This window comes from Chanodichthys erythropterus, chromosome 23 (assembly GCF_024489055.1).
Source record: "Chanodichthys erythropterus isolate Z2021 chromosome 23, ASM2448905v1, whole genome shotgun sequence".
NCBI lineage: Eukaryota > Metazoa > Chordata > Actinopteri > Cypriniformes > Xenocyprididae > Chanodichthys > Chanodichthys erythropterus.
In genome coordinates this window covers 16,743,534-16,767,764 of record NC_090243.1, presented here as the reverse complement: position 1 = coordinate 16,767,764, position 24,231 = coordinate 16,743,534, and the positions used below count along the sequence as shown (strand labels likewise).

The 24,231-nt window shown below is 36.2% G+C and overlaps 2 protein-coding genes across 5 annotated transcripts in view; one reads left to right on the top strand and one right to left on the bottom strand.

Moving 5' to 3' along the window:
- Positions 1-22,090, top strand: part of spidr (scaffold protein involved in DNA repair) — a 53,414-nt gene extending 31,324 nt beyond the window's left edge. For 3 of the 4 annotated variants that reach the window (XM_067378489.1, XM_067378491.1, XM_067378488.1), the window contains 10 exons: positions 3,981-4,139; positions 9,446-9,533; positions 10,289-10,420; positions 11,663-11,722; positions 12,736-12,937; positions 14,235-14,366; positions 15,475-15,565; positions 17,111-17,225; positions 20,901-20,951; positions 21,064-22,090. In XM_067378489.1, coding sequence (XP_067234590.1) covers positions 3,981-4,139; positions 9,446-9,533; positions 10,289-10,420; positions 11,663-11,722; positions 12,736-12,937; positions 14,235-14,366; positions 15,475-15,565; positions 17,111-17,225; positions 20,901-20,951; positions 21,064-21,189 — 1,156 coding nt within the window. In that variant the 3' untranslated portion in view covers positions 21,190-22,090. Of the gene's footprint in view, positions 1-3,980; positions 4,140-9,445; positions 9,534-10,288; positions 10,421-11,662; positions 11,723-12,735; positions 12,938-14,234; positions 14,367-15,474; positions 15,566-17,110; positions 17,226-17,313; positions 21,037-21,063 lie in introns of those variants that run through there. The other variant, XM_067378490.1, reaches the window with a different exon arrangement.
- Positions 22,091-22,227: 137 nt separating this feature from the next.
- On the bottom strand, positions 22,228-23,607 carry cebpd (CCAAT enhancer binding protein delta). The gene has a single exon (XM_067378494.1). It carries the CDS (start codon positions 23,409-23,411, stop codon positions 22,548-22,550), a length of 864 nt encoding a protein of 287 aa, XP_067234595.1. The 5' UTR covers positions 23,412-23,607; the 3' UTR covers positions 22,228-22,547.
- Positions 23,608-24,231: the final 624 nt, after the last annotated feature.

The following is a 24,231-nucleotide window of genomic DNA, read 5'->3' as shown; positions in this document are numbered from 1 at the left end:
ATGTCAACCTGGCCATACCACAAAGTGCTACTGCCCAGTCACCCCTCCTGTTCTCCGGTTTCGTAGATACACGGGTCTAAACAAGCCTCAGTGTTCACAGCCGCTCTCACTTAACCCCGTGTTCTTTAACAGCGCTACAACAGGGTAACAACAGTTCAGGATGATCAGTCATGGTTCATCAAAGGTCGTCTTATATCACACCTTAAATGATCTGTCTCTTTTACTTATTCAGATTATTTGCATTATACAGACTTTTAATCCATTTTGAAAGCAGATTTGCTTTTGGACATATATTTGTGCTTATAGTAGAGACATTTTATCACGACACATCATACTTTTATCCTGACCTGGCCTGAGTTGAGCTGAAAACAATGTCTTGTAAAGATAAAGTACTTTTTAAGAGTTTTTTACATAAGTATTAAATGTTTTTGAGGAAAACATTCCAGGATTTTTCTCCATATATTGGATTTCACTGAGGTTCAATGGGTTGAAGGTCCAAATGTCAGTTTCAGTGCAGCTTCAAAGGATCCCAGATGAGGAATAAGGGTCTTATCTAAAGAAACAATGTCATATTCTAAAAAAACAAAAAAATTATATTATTTAACCACAAATGCTCATCTTGCACTAGCTCTGCGATGCGCCACGCATTCCGTAATCACGTTGGAAAGGTCACGCGTGACATAGGCGGAAGTATATAATTATTTTATTTTTTTTTTTTAGAAAACATTGTTTCGCTGGATAAGACCCTTATTCCTCGTCTGGAATCGTGTAGAGCTCTTTGAAGCTGCACTGAAATGGCAATTTGGACCTTAAACTCATTGAAACCTGTTGAAGTCCACTATATGGAGAAAAATCCTGGAATGTTTTCCTTAAAAAACTTAATTTCTTTTCAATTGAAGAAAGAAAGACATAAACATCTTGGGAGTGAGTAAATTATCAGGAAATTTTAATTCTGAAGTGAACTAATCCTTTAAATGATTGTTGTGAAAGTGAACCAGTCCGAGAAGAAATTCGAACCCAACTGAATGCAAACAAAAGAAGCTTGAGAGAATCTTGTTTTCTGTTTGTTCTGTGTGTGAATCAACACATAACTGAACTTCAGTGTTGCCTTTTGCAATGTTCAGTATGCAGATTGCAGAATTTCTTCAGTTAGATTTTAAATAGATGAACGATTTTCATGGTTAATTTTTTTATGTAACATTTTATATAAACTGTAGATAGATTTAAGCCCATTCACATCAAAAACAATAACTATATTAGCGTCCACACCAGCGGATAATATCATTCTGCTTATTTTAATCACACTGCAGTTTTTTTGTCTGCTGCTTTAAATGCTCAAGCTACAGCAGGATGGATTCTGATTGGCTGTCAATGTATTATCGTTTATCAGCTGGGAAAAAAATTATTTTTTCATATTGTTTCTCTGCCTTTATTGTTATAGTTGTGGTGTGGACTCTGCTATTATTTTATATTTAGAATGATTTTTAGAACTATATCTTTAAAGGTCCTACAGAAGATGTTTTGTTCAATTTTGAACAAAACATCAAATTCATTTTTGTAATATTACTTGAAACTGTCTTTACTAACTGATAAAAGACTATTTATTAGGTGCACTGAAAGGAATAATATTAATATATATCATCTGTGCACGAGGTAGGGCCTTAAAAACATCAGTGTAAACGATTGGCCCTCTGGCTTGTCATTTTCTCATTTAAAAAACTCACTAACAGTCTTTGGTTTCTCAGTCAATGAAAAGATCCTCTTTAGCACCTTTTAAGTAACAATTTAAAAAATGAGTCAGTACATCAGTACTTCTTCCAAAACGTGTTTTTGTCTTATCGCCATTTACTGTGGCAAGCCTATTGTAAGCGTTTATATTTAGACCTGATTGAATACGTCACTTGTGCATGCTCGTCATGTCCGTAAATAGAGAAAAGTTGCTCCAGCTACTTCGATGCATGTATGGTGTGGGAATGGCACAGGTTAGTTGTCACAACAAGCGAGAGAGGTTGATATGGAGCAGCTAAATCTCCAACACCTGGGGAATCACACATTTTAAACAAACATCGAACAGAGGAGAGTCTGCTGGCAAAAAGAATGAGACAGAGCTCGTAATAAAACAAGAATCAACATTAAGCGATGTAGATATGGTAGCCTGGGTGCCAGCCCGAACCCCGCCCACAACATTTTTTGGACGGGAAGTTCGGTCTGGACTCGATCCATTTTGGAGTAATTATGCTCGGCTTCCAGAAGCCCGAGCCAATCAAATTGCCAGGGCGGGCTTTAATCGATGATGGACAGGCTATCTGCGGTTACGTAACCACTTACATCATCAAAGAGCGCTTGGGTTGAATTGGTTTTCACCAACGATGACTGCAGCTGGAGAAGTAAGATGTTTAGATTCCGCTATCACGTCTGTAATAAAAGAAATCGACAGCGCATTAATTTTAAAAGACGAACAAAGATCCGCAATCAAGGCATTTGTCGATGGGAAAGATGTGTTTGCCGTCCTTCCAACGGGATTCGGCAAAAGTTTAAGTATAAGTTCAACATACGTCACTTACTGCGTTGCTCTGATTGGTTGTAGGTCTATCCAATTGAGTGCAGAGGTTTTTTTTTACTGGTTCGGTTAAGACACGCCCCATAATTCAAGTGCAATTGAGCAGTATCAGACTCACATTCTGCCTAGAATATGAGTATGACGAAGTCAGGCTATAGATATGGTGTTTTCATTACTTAATAAGTGAGTAAGGTATTTTTTTGAACAGATACATTGCCATCTGTAGCTCTCTAACAGAGTTCATTGTAAAGTATTATCTATTGTGAAGGGTCATATTCATCCGCACAGTCACGCAGAGCCGAAACACAACCTAAACATTGTTCTTCCGCAAAATGCAGTTTTGTTTTTTAACCGCTAGAGGGCCAAAAGTTACATTGTGTACCTTTTTTAAATTATTGAAATATTAACTTAAAATCTCAGAGAATACTTCAAGTAAATATTTGAGGTCAAAGGGATTTGGCTGACAAAGCATTTGGGAATCCCTGTTCTAAACAGTCTACTAAACAATGTTTGTTGACAGTCTGCACATTAAGTTGTTTCAGCTGAATTATTTGCAGAAAATGTGGAGAAGAAAAGTAATAAAAGTAGATTGTTTGAGGAATATCAATACAGTGCTGCCTTGCAAGCAGTTTTCCAACTAAACACATCTTCGACTAAATCAGTGTGAAGAATGTACGAATCAACTGTGTTTATTTTTGTATTCCACTATAGTTATCTCTACTGTGCAATCAAATCACTGTCTCGCATGTGAAAATATATTTAAATACCAGCCTGTTTGTTTAGTCCCGTGGTTTACTGGCTCCAAAAAAAGTTGCCAGTCTCTGTGAAGTGACACAGAGACTATCTGTAGAGACTATTAATACCTGCAAAAATATCATTTTGAGTATAGAAACACCGCCATGTGACCGCTGTGAGTCAGGCCATAGATCAAGTTATTAGTTAGTGCCTGTCTGGTGCCAAAGTCAACATTTAATCTGTAGACGATATCTGTATCTATGTAAGTGTTTGTTGTTAGGATGAAGCTTCAGAGACTCTCATTTGCAGGTCTTAATTTTGTGCAGTCTATTTATGAGTACAGTTTGTCATTAAGATTTTGTCCAAATAAACTCAAATGCCTGCTGGATTTTTACCTTTTTTTTCAGTCAGAAAGGTAATCTTCAATCTTTCTCAACCACTGTCTTTCTTGCCACGTTAATTTAAATTTATCATGCTTTTTTATTGGCATAACAAAAAGACTAAACATTTGCATTGCAAAATCGCTGAGAAATTGAACATTGATGAGAAATAACAGCAGTGCATATGGAGCACGCAGATAATATCAAAAATTAAAACAAAATGGCAGTAGTGCAAAGCAAATGAGCCAGAAATAATTTACAACATGCAGTTTAATGATTGTTCTCCCTCTCTTTCTCTGTCTCAGGTTGTGTGCTCTCGTTCAGGACGGTTATGGGATGTTCGGTGAGGTTCTTCTGCAGTGTGTGTCCACAGAGTCAGAGATCCAGCAGACCTCTGAGCAGCTGGAGGGCCGTGTATGCCTCCTCCAGGCCCTGAGGGTCGTCCAGCGTCTCACACGTGACAAGTGAGTCCATGATGTAATCACATGACACTAAAAACATCCTGCTCATCTGAAAATCACCTGCTCATTTTAATTGAATGAGTATTAATTGAAGTCTGTCCAGAAAAATGCACCCAAGTTAATCTTTCTTAAAGGGATAGTTCACCCAAAAATGAAAATTATCCCACGATTTACTCGTGTATATGATTATCTTCTTTCAGACGAACACAATTGGAGATATATTTGAAAATATCCTTAGTCCTCCAAGGTTTATAATGCTTGTGAATGGTAATCCATATTCTGAAGATAAAAAAAAATGCATCCATGATCCGTCAATTAAAAAAAAAAAAAAGAATGCATACAAATCCAGGGGGTTAATAAAGGCCTTCTGAAATGAATCGATGCATTTGTGTAAGGCAAGTATCCTTATTTAAAAATTTATAAAATAAAATAATGAGCTTCCGGCACGACAGCCATACGCATTTGACGTACGTCCAAAAAGCGTTAACTTCTGTGACATAGTACACAACGCATAGTACGCCATGTCATTGTGTAGAACGTCATGGCATTGTGTACTAGAGTCTGCAATACCGGATGACATAATTAAATAACTGTACATAAATTATTGATATTTTAATATTTTATTAGCTCACCAAATGCAAAACTTAATAAAATACTTCTGGAATAAAATACTGCTTGATGGCGTGATTGACCAATCAGAATCAACTATCCCAGAGAGCCGTGTAATAAATGTATATAATGAATAAATAATATATACAGTATATATACACACACAATATAATATAATATTATATATTATATATAATTTATTATTTGTATTATATATTTTTACATATTTACAATGTATTTATTATTCATTTATATAAATAAATATTGATTTATATAATATAAAGTTATGAATAAAGGAATATTTATTTATAGAATAGTAATATGTATTTTTAGAATATAAATAAAACTATAAAAAGCAAATATGGTCAAAAATAAAAATATTTTGTCTATTTCTTTATTTTCAAACAGTAAATCCTCTTCATATTTTGTCTCATCTACACCTTGTTTTCTGGACTATTTTTAAATAATTAGTGAGCCTTACTGCACTCCACTGAGCTGAAAGTGAATATGAGCTACCGTTTTCCCCCTCTCTGGCTCAGATTAGCAGCTCACAGTGTCAGAGTGTCTGCAGCACACCGGCCTGCGAGATTTACGTCTGTGTTGAATATTTCTGGCATCTCACCACATGTGTCCGCTCACTCAAAGTTGTCTGCATGGTCACTCCTTTAACATCTATGTTGTTTAAGTTAAAGATGGCATGTGATGGGAAATTCTGGTGACGTACACGGATATGAACATGAGCCGTGTACATGAATGCTTTTCAACATGCCCAGCTTAAATGGGATCAACGCCCATATATATATGGTGAATAGAGTCTATGAGATTTTGAACACTGAAGGAAATTCTATAATCATTTACTTGCCCTTATGTATTACAAAACTCCAAAACAGTGTATTTTTTCCCCATGGAACTCAAAAAGAGATGCATAGTAGAATGTTCATTCTGCTCTTTTCCATAGAATGAAAGTGAACAGGGACTGGAAATACTAAAAACATAAAATGTCTTCTAAAGCCATATGATAGCCGTTTGTGAAAAAAGTATGTATTTTAAGTTATTATTTAATATTTCCTTCCAGCCCTGTACCTATCAAATTTTATTTAAAACCATCAAATCCAGAGTAAAGTGGAAGATTTTCAGTGTATAACATCTTAACTTCTAGTGTTTTTCTCACAGAAAGCTAGCGAACAGCTTTAGAACGCATGGAATTTAGTACATAATATACTTTCATGGTAATTTTATCATGCTTTTTCATTTTTTGAGCTTAACAGCCCCTGTCCCCATCCACATTCATTAAATATGAAAAAGAGCAGCCTAGATCTCCTTTTGTCTTCCATAGAAGAAACATGTTTGGAACCTGTGCATTATTTACATACTATTATAGTTTTCATTAATATTTATAATTTAATAAATTTATTATTTAATTTGGTGACCTTGAGTTTGTAGAAAGGCGCAATATAAAATAAACGTATTATTATTATTATTAATTAGATTTTTATAAATCTTTTATATATTAATTTTTATATTTAAATTTTTATTATTATTTAGGTTTCATTTATTTTTATTTCTGTTTTTTTTTTTTTTTTCAGTTTTAGATATTATTTATTTCAAGTTTTCCATCTAATATTTTTATTTTTGCTTCAGCTTTATTTGTTAACAAAAATGTTTTTAATAGTTTTTGTTGTAGTTAACGGTAATAACCCTGTTTGGAATGACATGAGAGTGAGTAAATGATACATTTTATTTTTTTTTGGTGAACAACACCTTAAATAAATTATTTTGTACATGTTTGGATCAGTTAAACATGTCTCTGCATAGCACATTCTGACAGTGATCTTGCTCATCTTAACTTTGTTTCATCTTGTTTTTAATTCTGGATGCTATTTTAAGAAAAACTAAATTCTATGGTCAAAAGCATGTGTTTTTTTTTTGGAATTAATGCTCAGGAATAGACAACTTTCTCCAGAAAGTAGCAGTACGATTGTCTGTACTGCAAGACGTAAAATTTATAGCTCCATTTCAGTCTTATTCTGTATTCAGTGTTTTCGGCGAGAGCTTGGCCGTGTTTTTCGTCCCGCTGGACTGGATAGGGCGGTTGAGCGGGTCACAGGAAGAGGAGAGCTAGACTGTGATTAAGACAGCTGTGGAACTGGTTGTGAACGATCAGATCATACTGCACTGAGGCACACACAGGGTTCAAGAATGGTTTTTAAGCTCCACAAAGAACTTTTCATTATCTCGTTCTAGAAATCCATCCATGCATAGGAGCTTTTAAGAATCGAGAATAATTATGCTGAACTAAAAAACCTGTAATGAAACATCAAAAAATTCTGATATAGTGACTCAAGAACCCTACAGCAAGAATGTTCTTATGTTGCTAAAATGAACCTGAAGCGAAACCTGACCCTTTATTTGAACACATTTTAGCCCTGTTTTAGGTTACACTTTATTTCAATGGTCCACTTTAGACATTCTACTAACTAACTATGAGTAACTTGTCAACTAACTCTCATTAGAGTATTAGTAGTCTGCTAGGTTAGGGTTTGGGTTCAGGTTAGTAGAATAATTTGACATGGACTTGTAACTTATAGTTAGTAGAATGTCTAAAGTGGACCATTGAAGTAAAGTTTTAACCAATTTTATTCTTAACTAAATTTCTAGGACCTTTGAAGCCCAAATGCGCTTAAGCATAGCTAAATGAGCTTGGTACCTGCCAGTGTTATTTTAATACTGTTTATATACTATTATAGATTTTATTAATATTTTGAATTGGTTTTTTTTTCCCTTCCGTTTTTCAGTTTTCATTTAAGTTTAATTTTTAGTTGTGCTTTTCACATTTATATTAAAGGGGACCTATTATGCCCCTTTTTACAAGTCTCTGGTGTCCCCAGAATGTGTCTGTGAAGTTTCAGCTCAAAATCCCCCACAGATCATTCATTATAGCTTGTCAAATTTGCCTCTATTTGGCTGTGAGCAAAAACATGCCGTTTTTGTGTGTGTCCCTTTAAATGCAAATGAGCTGCTGCTCCCGGCCCCCTTTCCAGAAGAGGGTGGAGCTTTAACAGCTTGCGCTTCGGTTGCTCAACAACAACAAGGCTGGAGAATCTCACGCAGCCAAAATGAGGATTTTCAGTAACGGTGTTCAGCCTTACATTGTTCAAACTGGAGTCGACACTGATGGAGAGACTCAGGAAGAAGTTACAACTTTTAGAATAAAACTGGACGTTTCTGAACGGTTAGTGGATAAATTTATGTAGTTGCTGTGGAGTTGATTCAACTCATCTACTATCATGTGCCGTCATGTTAATCTTTTGTGCAAATCCAGCGCTGAATTGATCCTCGTTTGTGAAGCAGTCCGGCGTAAAATGACGGCATGTCAACAACACTCTACTACAACAACTCTTCCTCTTCTCTAAAGCAGCCCAACATGGCCTCACCCCCTTTGTTGTGTGTTCCCAGGGGCGTGGTTTATGTAAATTTTAAGGTTAGTGATGTCACCTACCCGGGTAGAAGCTCACTGTAGTCCCTACCAGCTGTTTGTTGTAGTCCTTAAAAATTCTGTAAAATAAATTATCTCCCTTTGCATTGAACATTGAGTGTCGTAACTTTGCAGATGTTGTTTATACAGCAACATTACACACTAACTAAAGTTAAAAAAGTGAAATCATAATCAGTTCAATTCACACTTATTTGTATAGCGCTTTTCACAATACATATCGTTTCAAAGCAGCTTTACAGAGAATGCATGTCAACATTACAATTTAAAGAATGCAGTTAGCAAATAATGTAATAATTTATGCAGTTAATTACAATCACTGTTAGCAGTTTAACTGAAGGTAGAAGCAATGAGCTCCTGGAAAAATGAATTACATATTAACAATAATTAGGATATATAGAAATTTGTGAATGTGCATGTTGATCCAGATAATTACTTCTGAAGTAATCAAGGACCCCTAAAACAGACTAAAACAAAAATAAACCTTAATAGTAATATAAATAAAGCCTTTATTTATATTACTATTAAGGTTTATTTTTGTTTTAGTCTGCTTTTGTTTGCAGTTAGTAATTTAACTTTTAACTTTTGCTTTTTCAATTGCCAAGCAAAATTTAATTTAGCTTTTCCATCTAATGTTAATATTTTATTTCTGCTTTATTTCAATGAACAAAAATGTTTTTATTAGTTTTAGTTAACGATAATAACGGCATATCCGTTATAATTGTGGGAGCCAATCTTTTGAATCGAACACAGACTTCTGATCTCTGTCCTTTTGTCTGTATGTCAGTCTGTCTGAGATGTTATTTTAGCAGCATAAACTCGTTATTGTAGTGTTAACGTAACAGTTTGCCTGCCAAATATTAAATTATCACCATTTTCAATAGAAATAATTTAATTCTTGAATGTTTTAATGACCTCTGTGTGAGTGCGTGCGTGCGTGCGTGTGTGTGTGTGTGTGTGAGAGAGTGTGTATGTGAACAAGCCTCGGCCTGCTAGTGAAACTGATCTCGTACTTGTCAGCAGACACTGTTCATATGCAATAGAAGCTCATCTTGGCAGCATGTCAGTCTAACCGAAGCTAATGAGACTGACATTGTAAACACTCCACCTTTGGCTCCCGTGTTTCTAGAAGGATCCCTGAATTTGAACGTTCAGAGATTAAAACCTGGCCCCCCCCCCCCCCCCCCCCCTCTTCTTCTTTTTGCAGATGTTCTCTGCTCTTCAGCATGATTGACAGTTTGTGGCCACCTCTGGTTGATCCAAAATCTCCTGACGATCTGCCACAGTCTCCCTGCGTAGGTCTTCAGATCACATCGTAAATCACAGCCATGTTTACTTCACATTTATCACTCATACCTTCTGCTTCTGGAAGATTCCGCTTGGATAGTGGCTGATAATGTCAAAACAAACACAGCGCTGCGTACTTAACCAAAGTACATATAAATAAGCCTTCAGAGCTCAAAGATACAAAATTACTTATTAGCAGTGTTGCTAAGACAAACATTACTGCAGTTTCTCGTACTATCAGTCAGTAACTCATCCCGTACTGTTTGAGCTACAAACAGGAATGATATCTCAAATCAAGCAGCTGTTGTGCTGTTACTTTTATACTCCAGATTTTCACTTAGCAGGTGATAACATGGGCAACAAATCCCATAGACGTTTACACTGAAGGAAAGAATATCATGAATGTCAACTGCTGCTTCTATTTTTCGTCATATGATCTGCTGGTTTTGTACATTGTGTTGCTCCTGACAGATCTTTTATAAGGCCTAAAACTGGTTGTTTTTTACCTTTGGCTTAAAAATCAGAACTTTAAGCAGTTTTAAAGGGACCATTTTTTAGTATTTTATATCTTGTAAGACACTTTCACTGTTAGTGATGTTTGTTTGCACTGTTTTTATTAATCAGAGCGGGTCGAGTAATGCAGTCATATGTTAATAATTTTATGGAGGTCTTTTACTAATTATTTTTTTTAAATAAATCTGATAACTACGTTGATGTTATCTACTTTGATTTTTAAATAATCAGGGCAATCTATGCATTCCAGGATCGAGTCCCACCTCCCTGTTTCTGCTATAGGCTGAGCATCCAGCAGGATCACATGGTTCCGTTATCAAGACAGACCGAATCTCCGCTGTACCGACCACCTGTATTTCAGACGCTAAGAGAGATCCTTCAGGTACAGCACTCAAAATTGGCAGAAAACTCTTTTACCACACATGCTTAAAAAAATAAAGAACAAAATAAAGGAAAATCTGGAAATATCAAGGAATTTTAAAGCAGACCTATTATGCTTTTTTACATTTTCAACTTTCTTTAGTGTGTAATGTTGCTGTTTGAGCGTGAAAAAGGTCTGCAAATTTACAAAGCACAAAGTCACTCCAAAGGGTGTTATTCTTTATATCAGTAGGCACTGTAGTTTTGAATTTTCTTCCAGGAACGTACACATCACAAGACATATGGTTGAGTTGCATTAAGGCCCTATATACATAAGCGAAAGTGAAGAACAAACTGGTGTAACGTAATTTCGAAAGAAATCAGCCCAAAACGAAGATCATTTCGTGTTTGTTTCGGGAGATCGAAACAGCTTGCCAAAGCAAACTTTTCGGAAAGTTCACTCTGGCTAGTAAAAAACTCGGTCCTGGAGGGCCACTGTCCTGCAGAGTCTGGCGCCAACTTGCTTCAACACACCTGCCTGGAAGTTTCTAGCCTATAGTAAGACATTGATTAGCTGGTTCAGGTGTGTTTATTTGGGGACGGAGCTAAACTCTGCAGGACAGTGGTCCTCCAGGAGCAGGATTGGACACCCTTGCCTTAGAAGTACCATTGGTCAATGGTGATTATGTAATAGGAAGGTGTGGCTTTGAGGCTCCGCCTTCTTTCAGGGGAAAATCTTCTCTGGATCATTTCTTCTGTTCAGTCCCTCAAGGTCGGACGTCGGCAAGTAAAAACATGAACACACTGGAAAGTCGCATTATAGTAGAAACTAAAGTTGTAATTCTAATTGAAAGAGAAGCTGACATTGTTTTTTCTTGTTTAATACTGTAAAGCTTCTTGCTTTTAAACAATCTATTGTAAAAAGTGCTGTATAAATAAACAGTTGATGCAAACATCCACATCACTATGATCAGGATGCTTTATCAACTGCGGTTTTCTCACCGCTGTCATTTTTGTTGTGTGTATATTGTTGTTGGCTGGAAATTAGACATTATGTGCAGTCTTTTAAATTTTTTTCTTTTTTTTTTTTTTTTTCTTTAAATCCTTATCCAGTAATGTTAAATCAAATGTTTTTAATTGGAATTGGTCAAAAGATGTGGAACACTTTTGTTTTTATTTAACAGGACTGGTGTGCAGACCATGAAATAATATTATTTTAATCTAAGTTGATTTACTAATGCTTTTCCCTGTCTTTATTTTTTAGGATGTATCATTGAGGTGTTGTTGCAGCTTCCGGGCCACTGTGGTCCATAAACAACTTCTGGTAATGTTTTCTTAAACTATTTTTAGCAATAAATGCATCAGATAATTATTTTCATCATAGCTATATCTTTGTGGACCACCTTGACATGCCTGGTTTAAAGAGTGTGAGAAATAGTCCTTGGCTTTGCCTTTAGATTGTCTTCTTAAGAAACTACCATAGCTGTTTTCCCAGCACATTTGCCAAGTCTTCCCCCCTCAGGGACTGTACACCTTTGGAAAAGCTTTTGGAAAGCTTTACGCGCTGTTTAACGTAAGCTTACCTTAAGTGACATCATCCTGTGACAATCTACATGACTGATCTAGCAAACCCTTAGTCTCTGGACTTTGATAACCTGGCATTTTTATTTGTATCAGGTTAAGGGTCATGCTTACATGCTAGTGTGGATAGTAGATTAACGTGTTTTGTTTAGATTTGCTCAGTTTTTTTTTATCGGCATTGCACTTCTGCGTAGGTGTATGAATGAACAATCTGTCTGGGAAACTACCCCTAAAGCATTTTTCCTGTAATAATGACAGATATATGTGTTTATAAATGATGCAAACAGTTGAAGTTTTTTTTAACTTTGTGAATTCAGACCACTGTTTGATAAAGACCCAAAGCTTCTCCCAAATTTTAAATAATGTAGTAAGAAGTCTAATTAATATAATGTAATGTAATGTAATATAATATAATATAATATAATATAATATAATGTAATGTAATGTAATGTAATGTAATGTAATGTAATGTAATGTAATGTAATGTAATGTAATGTAATGTAATGTAATATAATATAATATAATATAATATAATATAATATAATATAATATAATATAATATAATATAATATAATATAATATAATATAATATAATATAATATAATATAATATAATATAATATAATATAATATAATATAATATAATATAATATAATATAATGTGCATATTCCAGTGCTAATCTCAAACTCTCCAGTAGGTCCATATTGATTAATTCAATAAAATGCACTGATTGACACATGCATCTTGGTCTTGCAGAGCTCAAATGCAGGCAATAGGGAGATGCTGCTGTTTGTGACAGATCCCAGTCTCCAAACGGAGCCGAAAGCAGAAGGAAACAGGAGAACCGTAGTTGTGTGTCTGAACCCGTCCTGCCTGATCTGGAGCTCAGTAACACAGGCCCTGGACACCCTGCAGCAACAACCCGTTCTGAAGTTCAGAGACGCCGTGAAGGAGCATGGTATTTCACCAGATAGACATACATGAATGCATCACCTGTCTGAATATAATGTCCCATGCACAGCTTTTATACAGTGTCAAAGTGCGTTTAAAAAGACTTGATGGTTCATTCAATTTCAGTCGCAATGATCAATCATTTCGCAATCATTTCTGAAGTATTTTAATTAACAATGCCTCTTTGAATTTCATAATTGCAAAGGCAGTTTATATATATATATATATATATATATATATATATATATATATATATATATATATATATATATATATATATATATATATATATATGTATGTATGTGTGTGTGTGTGTGTGTGTGTGTGTGTGTGTGTGTGTGTGTGTGTATATATATATATATATATATATATATATATATATATATATATATATATATATATATATATATATATATGTATATACATATATATATATATATATATATATATATATATATATATATATATATATATATATATATATATATATATATATATATATATATATATATATATATATATATATATATATATATATATATATATATATATATATATATATAATATTATATATATATAATATTATATATATTGTATCATATTATATATATTGTAGTCTACAATTATTTATGAAAACATACGTATTATAAGGCATTTTGAGTAAAGAATCTCGAAAACTGTAAAGAATGTCCAGGTCATATTTCACCCCAAAATGAAAAGAGGGAAATGTATATTATATTAATTATATTAATTTTATATTTTTGGGCTGTTACGATATTTTTGCATTGTGACACACATTTTCATGAAAATTCTTATTACTGTAATGTCAAAATATAATTTTATTAAGCATAATAAATTCTTATATATTTGTATATAATGGTAGTATGTATTTATTTTGTACATCATGGTAGTATTTATTTTAAATAATTAATAGCTAATTATAAAACATGGTTATGGCAAAATTTGGTTTATGCAATGTTTTTTCCCCTTTTTGATTTTTTTTTTTTTTTTTTTTTTTTTTTTTGGGTGAAATATGACCTGGATATGTTTTCATGAAATTCAGCCATGAATGCTTTATCATGCATAAAAAGTTCCGTTTGTCAGTGTAAAAAAAAAAGAAGAAAAAAGTTCAGCACTATTGAATGGAAGCCATTCAAGCAGAAAATCTCTCTGGTTCTGCTTCTTCATGTCTGAACTATTTTGAGATTTAGAGGTTTCCTGCATAAATCTTCATGCTGTCTTTCCTCAAAACCATGACTAGAACATTCTGTAACATTATGCTATTGCTCCTTTCACTAAACCAGGTCAAATATTCTGCTTGGATCAGACGGTGATCCAACTGGAACCAGAGGACCCGTCTTTCTCCATACCACGGCCCATAATACTGGACCGCCTGGGTCCAGAAACCCTCCCATACTCTCTCTGCACTGTCACAGGTTGGTATATTCCACCAGAGCCTCCCTTGTTTTTGAGGAGTTGGTACAGTCCAGCCTGACAGAACCAGATCTCAGGGGGGTACAGCATGTTTGTCCATTTTAAACAAAACCAGTTGTTTGTTGGCTCAGGCTTTGTTCTTGATGCTTTGTTAGGGACCTTCTTGTGGTTTGTCATGTGCTTTTCCTTTTTAAAGATCTTTCTCTCCTACGTTGAAAGAAAGTTGTCTTTTTGCCCTGTTTAAAAGTCTCATTTTGTTATAAAGTGCTTTGTTCAGTCTCTTATTATATTGTTTTAACTCATGCAAAATGATGCAATCTCACTGTATTGTTTCATTTAGTAAATGATCCCCAAATATGGATCTTGTTTTTACCAATAATAATTTTGAAAGTTATTTCACCAGATGCAGATTAAGCATCAATTTTATTTTATTATTTATGTCATTATTTTTATTATGTGATATGTGATGTGTTAGATGTGATGTGATGGTTGTTCCATGTTATGTTGAAGAACAGAAAAGTGATATTTGACACTCCATGTTAGACTTTGAATGTCTTTGGCTGTTTCACCCCGTAGATAAGACAAATCATCTGACCCAAAAGTGTAACAAGCACAAATTATCTTCTGCTGTGGTCAGCAATTTCAGCTTCTGGCTGCATGCCGGAGGATTCTCCAGAGAGCAGAGGTTCATGCAGGGGTCTTATCACTCTGCATGTTGTGTGTTATGTAACATAGATGTGTGTTTGTGCTGCGTGTTACTGCTTGTATGCAGTTATTTGTCAGAAAATGTCCTAACTTCAAAAGTTCTCAGCAGACGTTTGAACAAACAAACTATTTGATTGTGTTGATGTGCCATAATTCATTTGGATCAGAAGTCAGAAGTATAAAAAAAAATAGCAGTAATTAGCTAATTTACTCAGTAAGTAGTAAAAATAACAGTAATGGGCTTATTCATAAGTAGTACATGGAAACTAGTAAACTACTAAGATTGCATATAACTTTGTTAGATACTAACACAATGCATGGTTTATCCTGCAATCATCCAGCAAAGTGATTTTAGTTAATGAAATAATTTGAATAAATGTGTGATTTGCATATGTTTATGTACAGGTGTGATTGTTGCAGTGGACGAAAGCACAGCGTTCTCCTGGCCCACCTGCAGCCAGTGTGAGAGTTGCCGTTTAGAGACTCGAGGAAAACTGTAAGTCCAAAGTTCTGTGCTAGAACGGTCCAAACCGGTGAACTTTAAAGACAAGAAATAATCCTAAGTGAATGTCAACCTCCTGCATATTCTGTGGTAGGGATGGGCGGACAGGTTGAAGTTCATTCTACACTAAAAAAAAAACGGTTCTTTATTGGCATCTATGGTTCCATAAAGAACATGTAACATCCATAGAACCTTTCCATTGCACAGAATGTTCTTTATGGTTCTTTAGATTAGTGAAATATTGTTCACACTAAGAAAAAAAAAGGTTCTTTTAAGAACTATTCACTAAATGGTTCTTTTGGGGAACAAAAATGGTTCATCTACACTTAAAAAGGAAGGTTATTTTCTTAAAAGAAAAAGTGAACAACATTTAACTAATCTAAAGAACCTTTTTCCACTATAAAGAACATTTTGTGCAGTGGAAAGGTTCTATGGATGTTAAAGGTTCTTCATGGAATCATCAATGCCAATAAAGAACCTTTATGTTTAAAAGTGTATGGCATGTCTTCTTAAACCCCCTATTGGAACCTTTAAAAGTGTTAAGGACTAAAGCACTGTAAGGAAGAACTTCAGTACCAATGTTGTGTAGAAATGCCTACAGACATTACTACAGCTGCAAATTCCTTCTTATGTCATCTAATAAAATGAAGTGTTTATTGAGTCCCAAATGCTTTCTTTATTAAGAAGTCAGAAAATTGAGTTTTCCTAAAGTGCATTATAGTGGACACATTTGTGGCATTTTATTTGGTTCCCAAAGCCACAAAAAAACACTGATGTAGTTTGACATGACCATTTTTCACCTCTGTCTTTGACCCTTAAGATCAAAGTTGTGATAGTCTTTTCGTCCACATATGGAGCAGGACCTGATTTTGCCCTCGGGGAAATGATTGGAGTGTTGTAGTCTGCTATTGGTTGATCTCATATGAGTGACAGATTGTCCCGCCCTCTCGCAGTAAACATCAGATAAGTCGCTGCAACAGGGAGAGGAAGTTATTTTGATTAAAGATTAAGAGGCACATGAATTAAACAAAAAAAACGATGTTCACAGATAAAAAAAAAAAAAAGTATAATAAATACTGCAATATTCCATTAAAAAAATAAGAAACACGTTTGTTGTAGTGTGTCATTACAACTTCTGTATTTAAATGAGCTCTATTATGATTGGTTGTAATTGGCTAATCTATGTGCATGTGAAATATCTCTTTCAACTCTTCACGTCCCATACATTAAATGTCTCGTTTCAATTTGAAACATCTCAGATTATGGAAGTAAAATGCTGTTGCATGTCGACTTCATGGAATGCCAGATGTGTGTGTTCGTATACGGTCCATAAGTTTGTTGACCTGTGTCTGTTCAGAGTTAATGTGTAAGATTACTTAAGTTTAATCACAGCCCACCCCTTAGCTAAATTGTTTTCACATTCCAGTGTAAGAGTAAAGCCGAAGTGATGAATCATGGTGCCTTTGAGCCCTCAAAACTGAAAAAGAGTCAACAAAACAACAATAAAAGTTGCATTTGTGTTGGTTTGCTCATTTCTAGGAAAGGATTCCTCTGTTTAGAATGTGGAGCAGTGATGGATGAAGCGACCACAAAGATGCAGCTGGAGGTGTTTCTGAGCTGCTCCTCACTGAGCCACTGTAATGTTAAAGTCAAGGTGAGATGCTTTCTGCTGCTTTATGTAGAAAACATTCATTCACACTGTGGATGTCACAAAAAATGAAATGAAGCTTATCTTGTTACAGAAAACAGGGGCTTTCGCACCGGGTAGTTCTAGGAATCTAGTTCTATGAACTAACCACCTGGGTGGTTCCCCAAGAATTATAGTTCCCCTAGGGCCGTTTTCCTGGTTGCATTCGCACCGCCAGAAGGATCTCTGAAGTGACGTAAGCCGCGCTTTTTGTTGTGACTTTTATTTGACAGTGCTGCAGAATTTTATTTTTGACAGCGATTTTGAGAACTCCAGAGCCTGAGCACACAGCGCTCATATTATCCATTAGTTTATGATCTGTTTAACAGTCCTGTCTAATGCGTTATTAGATAGAACTGTTATGCAAAGAAAGTAGACAGTAAAAAGTATTTGTGTTTCCCGTGTGGTTGATGCACGATGTTGCTAGCTGAGCAGAAGTACATAATCATGTTTTGCTTGGTCGAAAGTTGAGTTGGATTTTCTTCTTAGTGTTGAGAGGTCCATCTATCACTATTTTCCATGTCTGTAGAGTTTGTTTGTGGAGTAAATCTATAGGCTATTATCTGTGTGTGCACACTGCTTTTTTTTTTTTTTTAATGGCGAGTGCTGGTGTTTTGCACACGTTTGGCCAGTCAGCATACACTTACGTCACTGGTTTTTATTGTGCTGGGTTAGACCCTACTCTGAAGTAGAAGCTAATTTAGTTCCCCCAAAAGGAGTTCCTAGAACTAAAATCATTCCTAGTTCCTGCGGTGCGAACACGGCAAAATCCAGGTACTTCCGCCAATAGTTCTAGGAACTATGAAAAGCTCCTAATATTTTACACTTTATTTAAAGGTCCTGTTTTTCGTGGTTTTTTTTTAAGCTTTGATTGTGTTTATAGTGTGCAATATAACATGTTCATGTTTCGCGTGTAAAAAAACACAGTATTTTTCACATAATTTACTTATCTGTATACCGCTGTTTCCACTGTCATTAAAACGGGCTGATGACTTCCTTGTTCTATGAAGTCCCTCCTTCAGAAATACGTAACGAGTTCTAATTGTGCCAGCGGTTCGTTCCTGTGTTGTGATTCGACAGCTCTGAGCGCACTGTGCCCGGAAAAGTCACGCCTCTTACCATAACGTGGAGATCACAGTCTATGGTGGAGATGCATGCGCTCAGTGTTATTGTAAACATGTCTTTAATTTTACCCTATCAATTTGAGCCGGAATCAGACCCGGTGATTGGACTGCGGGTTGAAAATAACAGCGCTTCGACGACATGGCGACAAACACACTCTACAAACGCACCTCTTGTGTATTCCTGTGGGCGGAGGTTAGTCAAAAAACTGTTTTAGTGACGTCATTAAAGAAGGAAGTAGAGGGATGTAGTCCAAACTGGCCGTTCGATATAGGCGACTTCTGTTAAATAAAATATCTCGCTTGGCATTGAACTTTGAGCTTTAAAATATTTTTAGATTTTATTTATACTCTAACAACAACATTACACACTAACTAAAGTTTGAAACATGGGATCACGAAGAACGGGACCTTTAAATACTCAATTTTCATTACTGTTTCCATAAAAAATAAACATTTTTTTTAATAACAAATTAAAGGCAGTACAGCAAACACTATTATCATATACACTCACCGGTCACTTTTTTGGGTACACATTGCTAGATCCCTTTTTGCCTTAAGAACTGCCTTAATTCTTCGTGGCATAGATTCAACAAAGTGCTGTAAACATTTTTCAGAGATTTGGGTCCATATTATATCATCATGCATTGCTGCAGATTTGTCGGCTGCTTATCCATGATGTGAATGTCCTGTTCCACCACATCCCAAAGCTGCTCTTTTGGATTGAGATCTGGTGACAGGATTTGAGTATAGTGAACTCACTCTCATGTTCAAGAAACCAGTTTGAGAAGATTTGAGCTTTGTCGTGTTATCCTGCTGGAAGTATCCATCAGAAGATGTGTACACTGTGATCATAAAGGGATGGACATGGTCAGTAACAATACTCAGGTAGGCTGTGGTGTTTAAATGATGCTCAAGGGGCACAAAGTGTGCCAAGAAAACATCCCTCACACCATTACACCAGCAGCAGCCTGAACCGTTGATACAAGGCAAGATGGATCCATGCTTTCATGTTGCTTACACCAAATCCTGACCCTACCATCTGAATGACGCAGCAGAAATCAGACTCATCAGACCAGGCAACATTTTTCCAATCTTCTATTGTCCATTAGTGAGTCCATGCAAATTGCAGCCTCAGTTTCCTGTTCTTAGCTGACAGGTTGTCCGTTCAGAGATGCTCTTCTGCAGACCTCAGATCGGTTGTAACGAGTGCTTATTTTGAGTTACTGTTGCCTTTCCATTAGCTCGAACCAAGTTTCAGCCTCAGACGTCATGCCCACAAAACGTTGACGTTCTGTCGTCAGTCTGAAGATATGGCTACTAAAGACTAGCTCAAACCAGTCTGGCCATTCTCCTCTGAACTCTGGCATCAACAAGGCATTTTCACCCACAAAACTGCCGCTCACTGGATATTTTCTCTTTTTCGGACCATTCTCTGTAAACCCTACAGATGGTTAAGTGTGAAAATCCCAGATCAGCAGTTTCTGAAACACTCAGACCACCCCGTCTGGCACCAACAACCAGACCACATTCAAAGTCACTTAATCACCTTCCTCCTTCATTCTGATGCTCAGTTTGAACTTCAGCAGATCATCTTGACCGTGTCTACATGCTTAAATGCATTGAGTTTCTGCCATGTGATGGGCTGATTAGATATTTGTGTTAACAAGCAGATAAATACTTTACAATTTAAAACTTTAACTGTATATATTTTGCACATTATGTATTAGGAATGGGGTGTTTATCTTGAAATTTATGTTTATGTATTTTTGTGGAGGAGGGGGGGATTTTAATTTTACTTTCCTTAAAAACAAACTCTAAGACATCTGTATCTACATCTCAAATTACGTTAGAAGGATGAACATAAACACTCAAGAAAGTGAAGCTAGCATGATTTAATCACTCGTGCAGAAACGAGTGTGTCATCTAGAGTTTATCTTCATTTGTTTTATTTCCTGGAAATTTCAGAGATAGCGGAGGGCCGCATATTATGGAACAGATTTAGCGAGATATCTCTCATACGTTATCAGAAATGTGTTTCACACACCCACAGAACTGGAATAAAGTTATGAAGCAAACTACTATTTTGGACCACTGAGTAACTGATGAATGAAAGGGAGAATATATATATATTCTGCTCTTAAATGTCAGATAACCTTTTATTGTTATTTTCACTTGTCTTTTTCAAGAAGAACAAAGTATGATTGTCTTAGTCTAAATTAATACTAATTTACTTAATACTAAGCCATTTTTAGAATGCATTTGATTGATACAACTATCCTCATGTAAAAGATTTGGATTATTTTGTCTAATGCTGTCAAACAAGGGCTGTCAAGTGCTTATGTCTCAAAATGCTTGATTAGACGAGGTCAGGATTTCCTGAGGCCTTCAGAGTCTAAATGATTTCCGTCAGTGTCTGCAGGTTAACAGAAAATATTAATGTTTCATACAGTTTTTTTTTTTTCATTCCTGACACATTTTGTGAATCAAATTATGATATTCATTCATGTGCATGTTTCAGTTGCAGCAAAAGACCATTAAGTCTCTCTTGAACTCGACAAGGTGTCCGGAGGTAAGGTTCTGGACTAGACAGAAGTAGAGTGAAAGTGTCTCTCTGTTTATGTTTTTAATTGACAGTTAACTGTTTGTTTGTTTGTTTGTTTTGTGATGTGTTTATTTGAAAGGGTCACAGTGTGGAAAATGTTCTTGGGTCGGAGATCGGTCCTCTCAGCGCCTTCATCCATGTGGTGAACAGAAGTCACACAGTTTGGATGGGTTTGGAGGAGTTATCCTTTGACTGCGCTGACTAAGACACTTAACTGTTATTATTGTGTCTTGCCTTATTTCCAAATGTATGTAAATATACCATAAAAAAAGGCATAGTGCCAGAATAACTCTACGTCTCTAATTACTTTTTGAATGATCATTTAGTTATGTTGAAATGAGAACCAAACTGAGAAGATGCTCATGTGATGTCCAGTATAAGTTGATAAAAGACATTTTTTGTTGTCAATCAGTTGCCAAAAGTTGCTTCAAGCCACATTTATGGTGGTTTACATTAAATTATTTGAACAAAAAAAAGAAATGTTCTGCCTTATTATTGATTTATCACTCTCTATGAGAGCTGAATACCTACATATAAAGACTTATGCCTCCGAATATCTGGTCGTTTTCATTAAAGATCCACTAATATTAATTTTTCACAATTTCGATTGATAGATCACGTTTTAAATGTCTGACAACTGATGTGCAAAGTTGATTTTGCAGTTTTATTCCTACTTTTTGACTCAACACTTACAAACTATGAATCATAATAGGCTCTATATATATTAGTATTATGTTTAATGATTATTATTAATTATTTATGCCAGTAAATTGATTCTAAATTGTTGTTTTTTATCTAAGTGGTCACATTTATGTCATGTCTAAATGTAAACTAGTATTAAATTCTACACCTTGTCAACAAATGATTTTAAAGTAAAGATTTTAATCAATTAATACATTAAAAATCGTACTTCACCTGTGAATACCATTGTAATACCTTTTTTTTTTTTTTAAATGTAAGCTGCTGTTCAATTTTTCAAGCACTTAAACGTTCACCTAGTTATAGTGGTTATTTACCAACTAATATTTAATAGAAAAAACAGCAGCTTCTAAATGTGCATTTGATGTATTTGTATATGTTGTAGCACAACATGTGTCTCTGCAAATATTATTTTACCCATAAATCCAAAATTGCTAAAACCCATATTACTTTTCTTGGTTGGACTGAGTGACAGCTGCAATTTCAAAAGACCACGCCCCCTCAGACACACCCCCGTGCACACATGCGCGTTCACATGGATCTCTTTGAAATTTTACTTCGTTTTATTATACATTTGTACACACTGTACAATTTCAAACATGCTCTGGCATTAATACGAAGTTTTCTGGGAATTATAAAACAAGTACCATAAAAACATATATGAAGCTTTTTTCTGTAATAATTTAGAATACAAAAACATTCACAAAAAAATAATCACGACACCGTGCGGTGCCAAAGTCCATCATCATCCAATGTGTAACTTAATGCACGTCTGCTACAGAAGAACATAGTAATTCAAGTTCACTGAGGTATGTTTTTGGCAGGTTTTTTTGGGGAGGTGAAGCGCGCTCACTCTAACGCGCGTCACCGACTGTCAACAGCCGAGCGCGCCGCCGTCCCCGTCCCAAACGAAGGTTCGGACCTCTGTTTGAAGAAGTTTCTGAGGCTGCCGAGTTCTCGCGTCAGCTGATCGATCGTTTTGTGCAGGCGCTCGTTCTCCGCGCTCAGCTCGATCATCTTTTGCTGCATCTCCAGGTTGCGCTGCTTCGCCTTGTCCCTGCTTTTACGCACGGCGATGTTGTTCCTTTCGCGCCGCTGCCGATACTCCTGGCTGTGCCTGTCGACTGACTTTTTGCCCTTTTCCTTTCCCAGCCTCCTGTGGGTAACGGGCTCTGGCTCAGGTGTGGAGGGAGGTGTCGGTTGTCCCGTGTGCATGAGGCTCACGGACGTCTGCGCGCACGTCTCGATCTGAGATGGAAGGGACGAGGACTGGTCGCTGTCGCTCCAGTCCGCCTCCCTCTTGATCGGTGCGTAAAACGCGCCCTTGCCAAAACCCCCATCCTGCTGCTGCAGCCTCTCCGAGCTCTTTTGCACAAAGCCTCCGGCGCTTGGCATGTAAAAGTCAGGCTTTTCTTGCTTCATGGTGTTGTTGAACAAGTCTGCAAAGAGCTCGTCGTTGCAGATCTCCAACGGGACTGTGGACATGGACTCGATGTAGGTGCTGAAGTCGATTGCGCTCTCATCGTCGTAGATGGCAGGGGCATTGCTGAGCTCCATCATGCTGCTGTTGTTGTTGTTATTATTGTCCTCGACCATGCCATGCTCGCCCCCGGGTTTTGCATCCCCTGGCATCACTTTATTATCATAGAAATTGGCAGGCTCCATGGCCCAGCTCATGTTGCATGGTGGCGTTACGCACTGCGAGTCCAGGTTGTATATGTCAGACATGGACGTAGCGAAACTCACTCAGATGGTACCAAAATCAGCAGGTGCCTTCCGAGTGCCCTGGCAGTCCAAGAAACCCGAAAACGTCTCGTGTAATCACACCCTGTTTCGCGCACCAGCGCGTATCTCCAAAAGTCTTGCTGTCTCTTGAACAGGTGTTAAAGTCCTCGTAGCTCTCTATCGAAACTCTCCCGTCCTCGTGCATAAGTACGAGCGCTCGGCTTGCGTCACAGCATCACCGCCCCCTTCTAGAAGCCAGTCAATGTCCAGTGTCAGTCACGTGTTCCGCCCGTGCTCCTATTTGAGGAGAGTCGGGTGTGTATGAACGCCTACTAGCACATGAGTTGAAGAACTGTCAGAACTTAATGTTTCAGGACATGTTTGAATGCGTGTGTGGAGGGACTTAGCAGTGAGAGAAAGTTAATTTAGTGCGCCACGACCAACAGAAATAAATAAATAAATTCGATTAATAAACAAAATGAATCGAAAATGGATGAAAAAAAACTTGAGGACATGTTTGAATACGTATGTATGTGTACGAAGAAGGATCAGCGAGAGAGAAATGTATTTAATGCGACATTACCAACATACATAAATTAATAAATACAACAAAAAAAAAGTTTTTTTTTTTTTTTTTTTTTTGGTCGTTCATATTTTTTTTATTAGCTGTAGTAGTAGTGTTATCTAGGTCAAAATAAATACACACACACACACACACACATATATATATATATATATATATATATATATATATATATATATGTCTATATATATATACGTATGTGTGTGTGTGTGTGTGTGTATATACATATGTATCTATATA